Source organism: Mirounga leonina, unplaced genomic scaffold (genome assembly GCF_011800145.1).
Source record: "Mirounga leonina isolate KUSES-001 unplaced genomic scaffold, KU_Mleo_1.0 Mir_153, whole genome shotgun sequence".
Lineage (NCBI taxonomy): Eukaryota > Metazoa > Chordata > Mammalia > Carnivora > Phocidae > Mirounga > Mirounga leonina.
This window is the reverse complement of record NW_023270387.1, coordinates 13,405,592-13,421,599: the sequence shown is the minus strand read 5'-3', so window position 1 is coordinate 13,421,599 and position 16,008 is coordinate 13,405,592. Positions and strand designations below refer to the sequence as shown.

Genomic DNA, 16,008 nt, shown 5'->3' with positions numbered 1-16,008 from the left:
CCCAACTCCAAATACCCACCACCCTCAAATCTTATTCAGGATTTTTCCTAAGAACTTAGATGTAAATCCAGTTTCTACCTTTTGAAAAATGAAAATGAACAAAACAAAATAGCAAAGAAGGAATCATCCCTGCTGCTGAAAGACTTAACTCTGTCTGGTAACATAATCCAAGATAGGAATAACCTGTCAGTTTGTGAAGATAATCCTTTACAGGCAGACCTCCAAGCTATTCTGTTAATGGATTTACTAATCTCATCTTCATGTTCCCTATTCCGTTCTTCTTGTCTAAGCAAAGTCTCCTGACAATGCTATATTCGAAACAATGGTTAGATATGTATGTCTTATTGTCAGTGTTCCAAGAAAGTGACCTATCAGTGCTCCAGGATGTACTGCTGATCCAGTCCCCTAAAGAGAACGGGGTAAAAGGAAGCTAGGAGATCCTAGCTGCCAGCATTCTGAAATCTGCTGATTGTTTAAGCCACAACTTACTGAAAACCTCACGTTGAGATATTAATGATGAGTTGATACACAGCAACACGTTCCAGAAAAATTCCGAAAACAGAGTGGAAAGAAGAAGGTCCGTAGCACCCACCTCCTTGTGTAGCACATGGGTGCACGCCATTGGATGCAGCTCACTGGGCTGGACAAGCTTCTGGCACATTAGACACAGCTTACAGGTGGCTGGAGCCTGCAGGACAGAGGAGGGATGGCCAAAGAGTAAGGAACCTCTGGGTCTCCTCGCCTCTTGTGCCCATGATGCCATCTCCTATTTCCATGTCGCAAAAGGTTTTACACCAAAAGAAAGTTCAAATACAGATTCTTGCCAGAAGTACCTGCATTTTCTCAGCTGGGGCTGCGAACAACCCAGCTGACGAGAGGGTAGTTTTTCTTCCGGCACTGCATCTGTAAACCTGTTCCCTCCTCACCCCCCAGCTTCTCCACAACCCAGTTTTCAAAGAAAAAGAGCCTTACATGTGAAGACCTTCCAGGATACGAAACTTGGGCAGAAGGCAAGAACATTGGGGTACTGATTTGGGTCAGCGGAGCAGGGAACAAGGCCCGGATCCGACCGAGGGGCTGTGGGCAGAAACAATGTCAGAGTAAGGAGAGAAAGTCTGAGCGACAGAGCAGATAACAAAAATAAATCATTTCTTTCCCAGTGCAGCAAAGGAAGAAAGCAGGCTAGAGACCTCTGGCTGCAGTGCTATGGGCCGCCCCCAGTGCCTCTGAAACCTGCCTCTTCCCCAACAGCTGAGCAGGTCTGAGCTCTCACCTGGGTACTGGCTGCCACCCGCTCGTGTTCGGCCAGGCGGGCCGCTACCAACTGCATCAGTTCCTCCATGGTCAGGCCTGCCATGGTGGTCCGTGCGGTCTTGATTTGCTGAAGAATGTTGGTCATCTGGGCCCTAAGCAGCCACATGTTGAGGGAGAGAGATTCTATGCCGTCCTTGTGAGAGATCTCCAGGAAACTTCCCCTATTTTGACCCACAGATATTTCTCCGACACGTTTTTTTTGCTTTTAAATTAGTCCTGAAAGATACTTACTTATTGCATTGTGGGAAGCGAGTCAGTAGCTTCTCCAGGATCTTCTCCAGTTTGTCTACTGGTTGGGGCCGGGGAGTTTCAGCAGAAGCCTTAACACCGCCCAAGCCTGGGGGAGGCGGGATGGAGGCAGCAGGGGGCATGTGTGGACCGTGGGGGCCAACGAGGGAACCCAAGCCAGGGCTGTTTCTCCCATGGGAGCCAGGAAGGGGCGGGGAAGGCTGGCTGGGCTGGGAAAGGGCAGGGTTTAGGATTGGGAAAGACAAGGAGCGGGGATCTGCGCTGGGCATAACCATGGGCACTGTGACCTGCCCAATGGAGAAGGGCATCCGAGGAGGCAGAGAGGGATTTGGCTGAAACACCTGAAGCATGAAGTCTGTCTGTAGAGCGAGAGAGGTGGAGGACAAGAGAGAAAGGAAGAAAATGAAAGTTTACGAATCTGGAGCGGAAATCAGTGAGCAATTCTTATGCCAAATAAGATCAACAATAATAATGGCCAATAATAATGTTATAATAAATAATACCAGGAGTAAAACCAATCTTTTCATAAAAGGAGCAAGCAGAAGACTCTGGCCGTGCCACCAGCACAGAAAGGGAGACTCCCCCACTCCATCCCTCTCACCTCTGATGGGGGTGGAGGCAAAGTAGGAGTAGGGATTTGAGGAAGGCTGCTCAGCTTGGCTCCGTTCCTCACCAACTGGATATGACTGTTAAACTGGTCCTAGAAAAGAGAGAAAGGAGCAGATCATCCTCTCTGCTGAGCTGAGTAAGCCTCTTGAGAAAGAGAGCACCTTCCAGTATCAGGAGAGCAAAGGCAGGGGTGGAGCAGCCCCTCAGTGACGATGTACAAGGTCCCTCTGGTCACCACAGGTTTAAGCACAGCCTGAACCCTGACTCAAAGATCACACAGTACAACACTTACCCGAACATTCTTTTTCATCATCCGAACTCCATTCAGCCTTGTTTCCCACTCCTGTTTGGAACGAACTGTCTCTAGTGTTGGGGGGGTTGACCTTTCAAGAAATCAACAGGAATTCAGAGAATTAGAGCAAGGCCAGCTCCTGACTCTCTGAGATAGCAGGACAGTGGCTGGTCAGCGGTCCTGGTGAGAAAAGGTCAGACCAGGTATAGGAGGAGGCCGGGGTCTGTGTGCTTCACTCTCACTCTGGCATCTTTTAAACCAATTATTAGAGAAAGAGGAGCAACCACAGAAAGAGGGCTTTTGTCCGCCTGGAAATGTCACAGGGGTCCTCCAGATTCCACGGCAGAAAGAGGAGAAATGACTCTATGAGAAACAAATCTCCAAAGATATTTGTTATGCTTTGACACCATAAGAGATATTGTTTATCCAGTTGGAACCAATACAATAAAAAATACAAAACTATAAAATATGGGAAGAGAAATGACTGAACAATGGCTACTGTGCAGACAGAGGTGGCCCTGAAATTCCTGAGAAGACAGAGTAAGTGCCAGACTAGTGGGCCTCGGGTTTCAAAAAACTAACGAAACCAAACCAAAAAAATCACCAAGAAAACACAAAACTGCAGGACCATTAAAACTCTAGGATGGGAGGGTACTTACTTGAGGTAAGTAAGGTGCAGTTCTGCCTCTTTTTCTGCTTCTTCTAGTTTCAATACCAGCAACTCTTTCCGACTCTCTAGTGATAAGATCTAAGGAAACCACACACACACACACACACACACACACACACACACACACTTTATTAATTTTACATACATGAAGCTTCCCCCAGCTAGTTAAAACAAATGCTTAGTGGCTATAAAGTACAATACTTGTATGGCTTAGTGGTATAACACTATACCCAAAGAGTGTTATACTATCTGGAAGCCCCAAATCAAGGCTTTCCACACAGAGCTCTTCTCACCTCTGCCTTCCAGGCCCGTTCTGTCTCTTCCATAATGTTCCGATTTATTTCACCATCCTGATTCTTGAGTCTATCCAGTTCCATTTCCCACACTTCTCTGTAAGGTCAGAAACCAAGAACAAGAGTAAGGGGACAAAGACAAGATCACTAAGGGACATCAAGGCAAAAGTAAAACCTGAAATTGATCTAGCAGATATGTTACAGGAAGTTTTACTCTAAGTATTAATATAGATCTAGACGAAGAATGTTTAAAGTAGTCTGTAACTGCAAAAAGGCCTTATATTTGAAAGTAAAAATATGGGGTGCCTGGATGGCTCAGTTGGTTGAGGGTCTGCCTTTGGCTCAGGTCATGGTCCTGGGGTCCCAGGATTGAGCCCCACTTGGTCAAGCTCCCTGCTCAGCAGGGAGTCTGTTTCTCCCTCTCCCTCTGCAGCTCTCCCTGCTTGTGCTCGCTCACTCGCTCTCTCAAATAAATCTTAAAAAGAAAAAAGGTAAAAATGTTCACTTCTCCATTTGCTAAGATAAGGTTTCCCAGAGCAGGAAAGAGTGTACTTAGGACCAAAACCCACTGACAGCAGACTGTTCTATGTTTAGGGAAGGCTCAGAATCATTATGGTATTCCTCTTATATCCCCATTTGTCCTTTAGTATAGGTATGAAGAATGCAGGACCAAACACAGAGATCCATTTAATACTCAGGTCTAATGCAGTAAGCCCTGATTCATTCCTCAGCACACAGACACTGGCTTACTGATTTTCATGTTTTCTTAGCCATAGTAAACATTCTTCTGAAGAAAAAACTGTTCTCTTCACACCTCAGGAATTCACCTTTCCATCAGCATCCTCCCTTCTCACGCCACCCTCCCCGCCCCATCCTTACAATGTAACATACACAGTCAGGGTCAGGGTGACCAACCGCCTGGTGTGTCTGTTCCCAGGGGTCTTGCAGAATGTGGGACAGTCAAACACCCTACTCAGGACTAAAGAACAGAGCCAGCAAGAGGAGCTCGTTACATGGCACTGGATTGCAGTCAAGTTTTATGGCTGGAAAGCAAAGGATCACCCAGATCAGTGGAAAGAATATGAAAATGTTGAAATGTTTTCACTGAATTTTAAGAAGTCGAAAAGAAGAAGAAAAGGTTGGGAAGAGTTGTATCTTAAGAAAAATGGTTCCCACTTTTCTTCAGTAAAATAAACAACTTCAGTCCTCTTCTGTTTTCCAGTGGTAGCCTTACATAGATGAAAGGGAGCGATCCACTTAAGTCTGTGTTTGAGGCACTCACGTATCCCTGCTCCCTCTTTCATAGATAAAGTAACACACACACATTCATTCACTGATTCATTACCATGAGTCTGCCCTTCTACTGACAAGGTTTATTCATATAATAGAAATGATCAGGTGGGCATTTTCTTTCTTAACCGCTATGTGTTGTCCCTCCCAAACTAACCTCCTGTCAAAAGAGTGATGGGTATTAAAGAGGGCACGTTCTGCATGGAGCACTGGGTGTTATACGCAAACAATGAATCATGGAACACTACCTCAAAAACTAACGATGTAATGTATGGTGATTAACATAATAATTTTAAAAAAAGAATTCTCTAATAATTCTTTAGACAAAGGTTTATAGGTAACTGTGTTTTCCTGCTATGACACATATTCCTCAAGTTAAAAACCACATGAGAAGTCAGAATTCTCTTACCATCAGAACATGTGAAATATGCTGTGGGGTCAATCAGTGATCCATTTAGCTTACTAGTCACTCCTCAACAATGGGATAATTGTAGAAAAACATGACAGTTGCCTTCTGTGATTGATGTTATTCTTGAAGATTATAGATGGTCACTGAGTATCTCTAACTTTCATTAAATACATTTGTCAACTATAGATATATATTTCTATAAAAAAAATCCTTCTACCATGTCCATGGGGTCATTCCACATATTCACACACATTAATCTTCTCCTTTGGGCACTGGCCACATCCACCCTGGGATCCAACAACACAAAAGGAACTACTAGGAAGCACAACAAAAATAAAGAATTCTTAAACAATAAAAAATGCTCAGCTTTACCATATGTTAACTAGCCTATAACATATGCATCAGACCTGCAACCCACGCTAGAAAAATAATCAGCTCCCCATGGTAGATGGTCAAAAAAAATTCTTGATAGAAGAGAAACCAGTGAGTCTATTTAAACTTTTTAAATGCCCGGTCTAATTTCTTCCAAGTCCCAGACTTCTGTTATTTTGCATAGCTAGTTTAGGGAATCAATGGTTCAAATAAGTAAATCCTAGCAGACTGTGTAAGTCTGACTTGTAGTTCCCAATTTTTGCATACTTTTTAAAATTTAATTTTGTTTTGGATCATGTAAATAATATAAATTATAAAAAGTTTAGAAAATACAAAACAGAAAGAGTCTCATATAGAGGTTCCAACTTATTAGCTGTATGACCCTAGACAAGTTACTTAATTGTTCTAGGATTCTTCATCTGAAAAATGAGTACTACCTACATCATGGGACTGATGGAAGAATTTACTGAGAAAACACCCATGAAGAATTTAATATGGGACCTATTAATGTAGGAAGTATTCAACAAATATTATTTTTAAAGTATTTTTTAAATTTAGGGGAACTGTCCAACAAATGTTATTTTTAAAGTTTTTTTTTTTAATTTAACTTCTCACAATTGTAATACAAAGAATCACTATTATACTTTTTTTCCAGTTTTTTTTTTTTTTAAGATTTTATTTATTTATTTGAGAGAGAGAGAATGAGAGAGAGAGAGCACATGAGAGGGGGGAGGGTCAGAGGGAGAAGCAGGCTCCCTGCCGAGCAGGGAGCCAATGCGGGACTCGATCCCGGGACTCCAGGATCATGACCCGAGCCGAAGGCAGTCGCTCAACCAACTGAGCCACCCAGGCGCCCCTCCAGTCTTTTAAAATAAATATTTGCATACTGATGAATGTATATAGCACATATAAATCCATTATGTGTGCCTTCAAATAGAAACTGATCTTTCTCTTACTTTTTCAATTGTATTTTTCCATAGCAGTAAGTATTCTTCAAAAATTTGATTTTTAAATAACCATCCATTGTACACATACACTAGTATCTATTTGGCTATTAGGTTATTTTCAATTTGACAATTATAACTAATACAACTAATTGACAAATGTAACTAATAATAAGCATCTGTGCATGTGTACTAACACAGATTAACAATAAAAGTAATGTATCTAGATTTAAGAGGAAGCTACTCACAGTAGTTAAGAGCATGGCCTCTGGAGCCAAACTAAGCTCTGAGTTCAAATCTAGACCCCATTACTATCTACATGACCTCTGGCAAGTTACTTAACCTTTCTGTGCCTCATTTTCCTAATATAAAATGGGGATAACAAAAGAGTCTACCTTCCAAAGAGCTGTTATGCATATTAAATGAGTTAATGTATGTAAAACACACAGAATAGTCTCTGGCATATAGGAAGAACTTAGTAAATGTTAGTTCTCTCATTTGGACAGTAGAACATCTTCCTTCAGAGAAACTAAATTTATGTATATGAATTTTCCACAAGGCGTGGTGGAATTCAGATGATTTTAATGGACAGAAGCTGGTAAGTTTCTGGTGAAACACTCTCCACGGTCAGAGACAAAGCTAAAAATTAAAATGTTTGTGTCCTCAGCCCAAATACCCTCCTTTCAGAATATATTATACTCTAGGCAAGGCAAAAGGAAACAAAACAGAAACTGTTGAGTAAGTTAATATATAGGAGTAGAGGTTATAAAATCCTTTACTCCAAAACTAACACTGATACAAACCAATATAGAATGCATGACATCAGACATAAGCAGAAAACTTTACCCCAGGGTGGATTTGCAAATTTATTGTTTATGAGGCTGGAATTCTTCCTTGATTCAATTTAATTCAACAACATCTACTGAGCAGCATAGTGTGCTAGGCACTGTGCTAAAACCTAGGGATATAAAGATGCCCAGGTCCTGCCCCAAGAAACTCACAGTCTAATAGTTTGCCAGGTAAATGACGGGAACAAGGAAACTCTGGGCAGAATAGACAGCATGGGCAAAGGCCAAAGAGTAAGAGAGCACTCAGGTGAGGGAGGTCCAGAAAGTTGCAGGCAGTGGACACACGAGTCTAAGGCTCAGGGATATAGTCTGGGCTGGGGATACAGACGAGTGTCACAACCATAAAGACAGCAGTGGAGCCCTAAGTATGGAAGAAGTCACCTAGAACAGCAGTTTGCAAAACACAGTCCACAGTCCCCAAAACCCTTAGAGGCCCTGGTCTATGAAGCAAAAACTAATTTCATAATGACACTAAAGTTACTTGCCTCTGTCACTCCCATCCTCTTGCAAATTTACAATGGATTTTCCTGAGGCTACCATGACACATGATGGTATTGTCACTGATGGCTAATGGAATATATGCTTCTGTATTCTCATGTTTTCTAGCACGTTCTAAAGTAGTAGGTTTAGGGCATAATTTAAGCTCTCAATTTTTTTTCCTTCTCAGAACCTCTGTTGTGCTTTTACTAGCTATCTTCAGTTATACTTGCTATAATCTCTATAATCTCATCATTGTCTAATAAATAATCACCGTAATTTTTAAGTTCTCCAGGCATCTGGGCAGAAACAAGTACTTTCTGTTAATTTGTTTTTGTAATATTTCTTTTTAATTTTTGAAAATTTTCTCTGTTTTTAAGTTAAATCTAAAATGTATTACTTTAAGGGTGCCTAGGTGGCTCAGTCAGTTAAGCATCTGCCTTCGGTCATGATCTCAGCGTCCTGGGATCGAGCCCCATGTCAGGCTCCCTGCTGAGCAGGGAGTCTGCTTCTCCCTCTCCCTCTGCTGCTCCCCCCACTCATGCTCACTCTGTCTCTCTTAAATAAATAAATAAATAAATAAATAAAATCTTTAAAAAAATAAAACGTATTACTTTAGAATTTAACATTTTTTTTCTAAAATACAAGAAAACTTATTTGTATTTTCCTCTTACATTGAAAAATGAATCATTGGCTCAAAAAAGGGAGAGTAGAAGACTCACTTTCTCAACCCATAGCTGCAATGTATACATCTAAAAGATCCTAAAAAAGATGCAGGGGCCTACAGTTTTGTGACTCATGGAAAGAAAGAATCTACTCCAAAGAAACTGGGCAAAATTATAAATAAGAAACCAAAGTATGACAAAAGCCAGCTTTCCCTTGACTTTATAGATGTTCATAATTTACTTTACTGTATCTTAAGCCACAGAACATTTTCTAATTATATTGTGCCAGTTAAGTTATAGTGACATTTTGAGATCAATCATTCAGAATTTAAAGAAAAAAGAACTATTTTAAATGCAGATGTGATGAAGTCTTTAAAATTCATAAAAATCGTTAAAGCCTTTCAAACCAGAAATGAAGAAGCCACTGAAGCATCTTACCCGGGGAAATTACTGTACTGCATTAACCGGAGAAGCACAAACTTGTCCAGCTGACATTGCTACATGCCTGCTGGACGAAAAGTCAGTAAAATAAATCACAGCAATGTCACTTTTTAACGACACAGTAACTCATCAAATTAAAGATTTTGCTAGGAACTTGAAGTGAGAGTTAAGATCTCATCTGCAGAACTGTAATTTCACTTCACAAACAGACAAATCTACAACTGCAATTAGACTGGCTATTTTGGTTTTATTCATCTAGTACTAGCACCAACTAAGCATCAGAGATAATACTGTCTGTGAATTCCTGGCAACAAACACAAGTGATGCTCCCATAATCTAAGCTGAATGACCTTTTATTGTCATGGTTTAAGCTTTAGTTAAGGATGTTATGAAGAAGCCACAAAAGTAATAATTTTATTAAATCCCGACCTCTAACTACACATTTTCAAAATATTCTGTTTGATAAAATGCTACATGCCCAAGTATACGGTTGTCTCATGGAAAAGCACTTGTGAGACCATTTGAGTTGTGAGTTGAACTAGCCTCTTTTTTTCATGAAACACCATTTTTAGTTAAAAGAACAATTGAGAGACAAACTACGGTAATTTGAACTTGAGTATTTGGCAGTTAGGTTCTTGAAAATGAATGAAGTACTCTTGCTATTGCAAAGAAAACAACTGACAGTATTTATCACCCAAAACCAATTTTGAGCTTTCAAGCAAAAATTAGAATTTTGGAAAATCTATACAAGCCACCGAGAGCTTGAAGGATCCCCACTACTTAAAGACTCTTCTGATGAGGTCAACAGTGACATAAACAAACGAGATCCCTTAAATGCTATATAATAAAACCTGTCAACACTTAGGTCTGAGTAACTCTAAACCAGTATTTTCCAAATTATCAATGCACTGTGTTTGTTACCAAATCCACTGTGAAACCCATTTGGAACCGCAGAGTTGGCATAAAGATGATTTTTAAGCTGAAGACATCTGAGGTTCAACAGATGCAGAAAAAAGCCTTCTGGGAGCTTCCCTTATCTGCCTAAAAAGCAGCAACTTCTGGGAAATAAGGATGTCATAAATTCCTCTTCAGAGCAGATCTACTCCCAGGAGAGAGAATGTGAATAACAACTACCCTAAATCCCTTCTCCAGGGGAGTTTTATGGTTCTGAAAGAGAGAGAAAAACCACTCATACCTGTATAGACAAATATTATCACAAACTTTTTAATCTGTTTGTTCTCCTGAAAAGCCATTTATCTTTCCAAAAAGCCCCGTAAAGTGCCCTTTCTCCCCACCCTCCTAAGAAGTCATTTGCTTTCCCTTAAGTGCTTTTCTCCTTGCTCCTTCCACCTATTAACATGGCAGGTAAGCCCCAAATTCCAACCACCCTTCTGAGTTACTCATCACTGAACTCTCCCACATGCATACAAGGTGCAGAGAGAAACTGCTTTCCTGTTAATCTCCCTTTTGTCAGTTTAATTGCAGGCCTCAGACATTAAACCCAGTAGGGCAGAAGGAAAAGTTTGTCTTCCCTGATAGAACACAATTAAAAGATCCACTTAAAGTGTAACTTAAGCCAATTGACTCAACTAACCTTTAAGAAATTATAACCAGTCCAATTTTGGGGTACTATAAAAAAAGAATATCCACAATTATTTTAAAAAGGCTATTAGGGGTACCTGGGTGGCTCAGTCAGTTAAGCGTCTGACTTCGGGTTCAGGTCATGATTCTGGGGTCCTGGGTTCAAGCCCCGCATCGGGCTCCATGCTCAGCGAAGAGTCTGCTTCTCCCTCTCTCTCAGCCCTCCCCCCATCCCCCGGCTTGAGTGCAATCTCTCTCTTGCTCTCAAATAAATAAAAACTTCCAAGAAATTTTTTTAAATCTTTTTTAAAAACTCCTCACTTTTTCAACTACCTAATCTGTGTTATGACCAGATTTTCGTCACATACTTAAATCAAACCACATACCGCAATGGATTACATGTAGAAGTAGATAAGAGAATTAAGCTTCTTCCACTAAAAAGAGACTTACAAAAAGGTAAACAATGTCATTCTTCTAATTAAATTGATTTTTGTCTGGGTTGGGCAAAGAGTTCTTGGGACACAAAATCCATGAGCCACAAAAGAAAAAACTAGTAAATAGGAAAGCTGGACTTCACCAAACTTAAGGCACCGTTACAAAACGCAAAGGCAAGTCACAGACAGGGAGAAAACATCAGCAAAATGCAAATCTGATCAAAGAACTTGTATCAAGAACACTCAATAAGAAAACGACATGCTTTTTGTAAATGGGTAAATACTTGAATGAATACTTAACCAAAAAAAACGAAAAATGACAGATAAGGACATGAAAAGATGTGCAACATCAATAGTCATGAGGGAAATGCAAACTAAAACCACAATGAGATATTATTAAACACTTCTTTAAATGCCTAAAACTAAAAAGACTTGTAATGCCAAGTATTGGTGACGATATGTAGTAACTGGAATGCTTATACACTTGCTGGTGGGAATGCAAAATAGTAAAGCAACCTTGGAAAATGGTTTGGCAGTTCCATATAAAGTTAAGCAAATATATGGCCCAGCAATTCCACTCCTAAGCATTTACCCAAGAGAAAAGAAAACATGTCCACAGAAACACCTGAGCAGCTTTATTTATCATAGTTTAAAAATTGAAAAAAAAGGAAACAACCCAATTGTCCATCAACTAGTTAATACATAAACAAATTTGGTATAATTTTATAATGGAATACTACTCAGCAATAAAAAGGAATAAACTATTGATACATGCAACAACATGGATGAATCACAAAAGCTTTATCCTAAATAAGAAACAGACCAAAAGGCTATATATATTGTATGATTCTATTTACATGAAGTCCTAGAAAAGGCAAAACTATAGTGAGAGAAAGTAGATCAGTGGTTGCCAGTGGCTCAGGGGAGGGGAGGCAATGGACTCCAAAGAATCATGAAGGAACTTTTTGGGGTAGTGGAAATATTGTATATCATGATTCTGGTGGGGATTCCATGACTGTATACATCAATTAAAATGAGTGAATTTAAAATAAACAAACAAACAAATAAATAAAATGGGTGCATTTAATCATATAACCTCCATGAGTTTTATCATATAACCTCCATAAATTGCAGTTAAAAAGAAAAGAATCTGCAACCCCCACCCCCAAGCCACTGCCCCGTTCCCCTTCCTATAGTCACCATTTCTGTATCTCAGACATCTCGTTGTCATTACACCTCCTCTCTCTGTAAGAGTCAACAAATCTTATCAATCCTACCTCAGAATACCCCCCCTTTCCATTCCTTTGCCAATTAAATCAGGCCTTCATTTTGTCTGGCTGAAACTGTCTTCCTGACACCAGCTGATCTATACTTTAGCCTATCTAACCTAATGTGGGCAGAATTATCCTACAAATTAAATCTGCAGAGGTTCCACTTCTAGTAAGGACAGAGTTGCTCCTAACAGACCAACATCTTGCAGGTCAAAAACTATAAATTCTAAACAAAATGTAAAAGAGCACCTATCTGAAGGCATTAAACAGCAAACAAGAACCAGGCATAAACTGGAGGCAATCTGACAACTGGAAGAAGTGGGTATCACTGTCGTTTCCTCTTTTTTACAGTTATTTGCCTAAGGGCAAACCCTAGCCAACTGTGCTGATGGCTAAAACAGATAGAAACCTTGCAGGCTTACATGCTTGAAAACTAAAGGACAAAACTGCAAACTACCATAACAACTGGAAAATGAGTAGGAAACCCTAAAAAGAAAACAGTTACAGATGAGGAGCCCCCCATTCTGAATACAAACCTGCCCAAATATCTGGATGATCCCTGAACCACACATGCACAGAAGAGATTCTAAGGAATCCAGTTATAGCTAAACAAACTTAACAGAGACCACAGCTGCTGACCATCAAATAAGGGTATGATGTTTAAGCCCAATATGACAATTTTTTTTTTTAAAAAAACCAAGACTTTTGGAGAAATAGAACAAAATCCAGAGTCTCTACGATATTCATAATAGTCAGGATTCAAGCATAAATTACCCATATACAAAGAAACAGGAAACATGATCCACAGTCAAGAGCAGGGGGTGGCAAACTATGGCCTGTGAGTCAAATTTAGGCTGCCACCTATTTTTATAAGTAACATTTTCTAGGGAACACAGTCATGCTCATTTTATTTACATATTGTTCATGGCTGCTTTCATTGTTACAACAACCGAGTTGAGTAGTTGCGGCAGAAACTTATGGTTTGCAAAGCCTGAATATTTACTATATGGCAATCAATCTCTTCCCTCTACCCTGAGCCACTGACAATCATTGATCTACTTTCTCTCACTAAATGTTTGTCTATCCTATAACTTCATGTAAATAGATAGTGTGTACCTTTCATGCTTGTTTCTTAGGATAATCCTTCTGATTCCACATCCTGGTCAACAAAAAAAGAAACTCAATGAACAAGAACTTCAAGGTCACCAAGATGCTGGAATCAGCAGGTAAGGATTTTAAAGCATCTACTTTAACTATGCAAAAGGACATAAAAAATATGTTCTCAAGGAGTGCACAAATAAGAATTTTCAGCAGAAACAGGAACTATAAAAGAGAAATAAATTGAAATGACAGAACTGAAAAGTATAATACTGGAATTACAAAATTCATTGCATGGGCTTAAGAGAATGGAAATGATACAAGAGAGAATAAGTGAACTTGAAGATACATCAAGAGAAGTTACCCAGTATGAGGAACAGTATAAAAAAGATAGTGAAGAAATGAACAGAGCCTCCATGAGCTATAGGACAATATCAAAGGGACTAACATGTGAAAGCAGAGTCCCAGAAAGAAAGGAGGAAATGGGACAGAAAAAATATATACAAATTATGTCAGAAAATTTCACACAATTTAATGAAAGACATAACTTTACAGATTAAAAACTCAGAAAACCCTAAACAGGAAAAAAATGAAGAAAATCACACCTGGGCTGATCAAAGTCACACTAATGAAAACTAAAGACAGAAAATCTTGAAAGAAGCCATAGGAGGGCACCTGGGTGGCTCAGTCGTTAAGCGTCTGCCTTCGGCTCAGGTCATGATCCCAGGGTCCTGGGATCGAGTCCCACATCGGGCTCCCTGCTCGGCGGGAAGCCTGCTTCTCCCCCTCCCACTCCCCCTGCTTGTGTTCCTGCTCTCGCTATCTCTCTCTCTCTGTCAAATAAATAAATAAAATCTTTAAAAAAATAAAAAAAGAAAGAAAGAAAGAAGCCATAGGAAAAAAATGACATAATACATAGAGGAAAACAATAATATGAATGGTCACTGACTTCTCACCAGGAAGAAGAGGAGCCAGTTTATATTAGAACAACTGCACAGAGATATTCACACAATGGACTACAACTCAGCATTAAAAAGGAATGAATGCCTGTATCTATTCAAGAATCAATAATTAATAACCTTCCAAAACAAAAAGCACCAGGCTCAGAGGGTTTATTGGTAAATACTACCAAACATTTAAGAAAAAAATTGAACCAGGGCACATGCTGGCTCAGTTGGTGGAGTATGTGACTCTTGATCTCAGGGTAGCGATCTCACTGGGGGGTAGAGATTACTTAAAAAAAAAAAAAAAAAAACTTAAAAAAAAGAAAAAAGAAAAAAACTATACTAATTCTCTACAATTTCCTTCAAAAGACAGAAGCAGAGGAAATACTGCCTAGCTCATTCTATGAGGCCAACATTATCCTAATACCAAAACCAAACAAAGACATTAGAAGAAAAGAAAACCACACACCAGTATCTCTCATGAACATAAGATGCAAAAATCCTCAGGTGCCTGGGTGGCTAGGTCGTTAAGCGTCTGCCTTCGGCTCAGGTCATGATCCCAGGGTCCTGGGATTGAGCCCCGCGCATCAGGCTCCCTGCTCGGCGGGAAGCCTGCTTCTCCCTCTCCGACTCCCCCTGCTTGTGTTCCCTCTCTTGCTGTGTCTGTCAAATAAATAAAATCTTAAAAAAAAAAAAAAGATGCAAAAATCCTCAATAAAATATTAGCAAATCAAATCTAAAAAAATATAAAAAGAATTTAAACCATGACCAAGTGGAATTTATCCTAGGTATGCAAAGCTTGTTCAACACTCAAAAATTAATTAACATAATCCATCACATCAGAAGACTAAAAAAGAAAAATCACAGATCCTATCAAAAAAAGCACTGATGAAATCCCCCTTTCATGATAAAAACTCTCAGTAAACTAGAAATAGAAGGGAATCTTCTCAACTTGATAAAGTCTATCTGTAAAAAACCTATAGCTAACATTATACTTAATGGTGAGAAACTTGAAGCTTTCCCTTTAAGATCAGGTATAAAGCAAGGATGTCCCTCTCACCACTCATCAATATCGTCTAGAAGAATGCAACAAGACAAGAAAAGGATACCAAAGGTATACAGATTAGAAAGGAAAACAAAAATATCTTTGCAGATGACATGATCATCTATATAGGAAATTGTTAAGAATCAAAAAACCCTCCTTGAACAAATAGATTAAAGTAAGGTTGAAGGATACAAGATTAATATACAAAAGTCAATTGCTTTTCTATATACTATCAATGAGCAAGTGGAATTTTAAATTAAAAACAGAGTATCATTTACATTAGCACCCCCCCAAAATGAAATACCTAGGTATAAATCCAACAAAATATATAAAAGATCTTTATGAGGAAAACTGTAAAACTCTGATGAACAAAATTTAAAAAAGAACTAAATAAATGGAGAGATATTTCATGTTCATGGATAGGGAAACTAACATTATCAAGATATCCATTCTTCTCAATTTGATCTATAGATTCAATGCAATCCCAATCCAAATCTCAGCAAGTTATTTTATGGATGTCAACAAACTGATTCTCAAGTTTATATGGAAGGCAAAAGACTGAGATTAGCCATCACAATTTGAAAGAAAAGAACCACTTTGGAGGACTGGTGATACCGGACTTCAAGACTTTCTATAAAGCTATAGTAATCAAAACAGTGTGGTAATGTCAAAAGAACAGACAAACAGATCAATAAAACCGAATAAAGAGCCTATTTCAGACCCTCATAAATACAGCCAACTAATCTTTGACAAAGGAATGAA

The 16,008-nt window shown here is 39.3% G+C and overlaps 1 protein-coding gene across 5 annotated transcripts in view; it reads right to left on the bottom strand.

Moving 5' to 3' along the window:
* The window catches only part of RNF214 (ring finger protein 214), a 48,981-nt gene that overhangs the window by 8,235 nt on the left and 24,738 nt on the right, over positions 1–16,008 (bottom strand). For 2 of the 5 annotated variants that reach the window (XM_035009016.1, XM_035009019.1), the window contains exons 6-13: positions 3,428–3,524; positions 3,124–3,212; positions 2,465–2,555; positions 2,165–2,263; positions 1,546–1,922; positions 1,274–1,406; positions 973–1,077; positions 593–688 (exon numbers count right to left, since the gene is read on the bottom strand). In XM_035009016.1, the coding sequence (XP_034864907.1) occupies positions 593–688; positions 973–1,077; positions 1,274–1,406; positions 1,546–1,922; positions 2,165–2,263; positions 2,465–2,555; positions 3,124–3,212; positions 3,428–3,524 (1,087 nt within the window). Of the gene's footprint in view, positions 1–179; positions 689–972; positions 1,078–1,273; positions 1,407–1,545; positions 1,923–2,164; positions 2,264–2,464; positions 2,556–3,123; positions 3,213–3,427; positions 3,525–16,008 lie in introns of those variants that run through there. The other 3 variants (XM_035009014.1, XM_035009018.1, XM_035009015.1) reach the window with 2 other exon arrangements.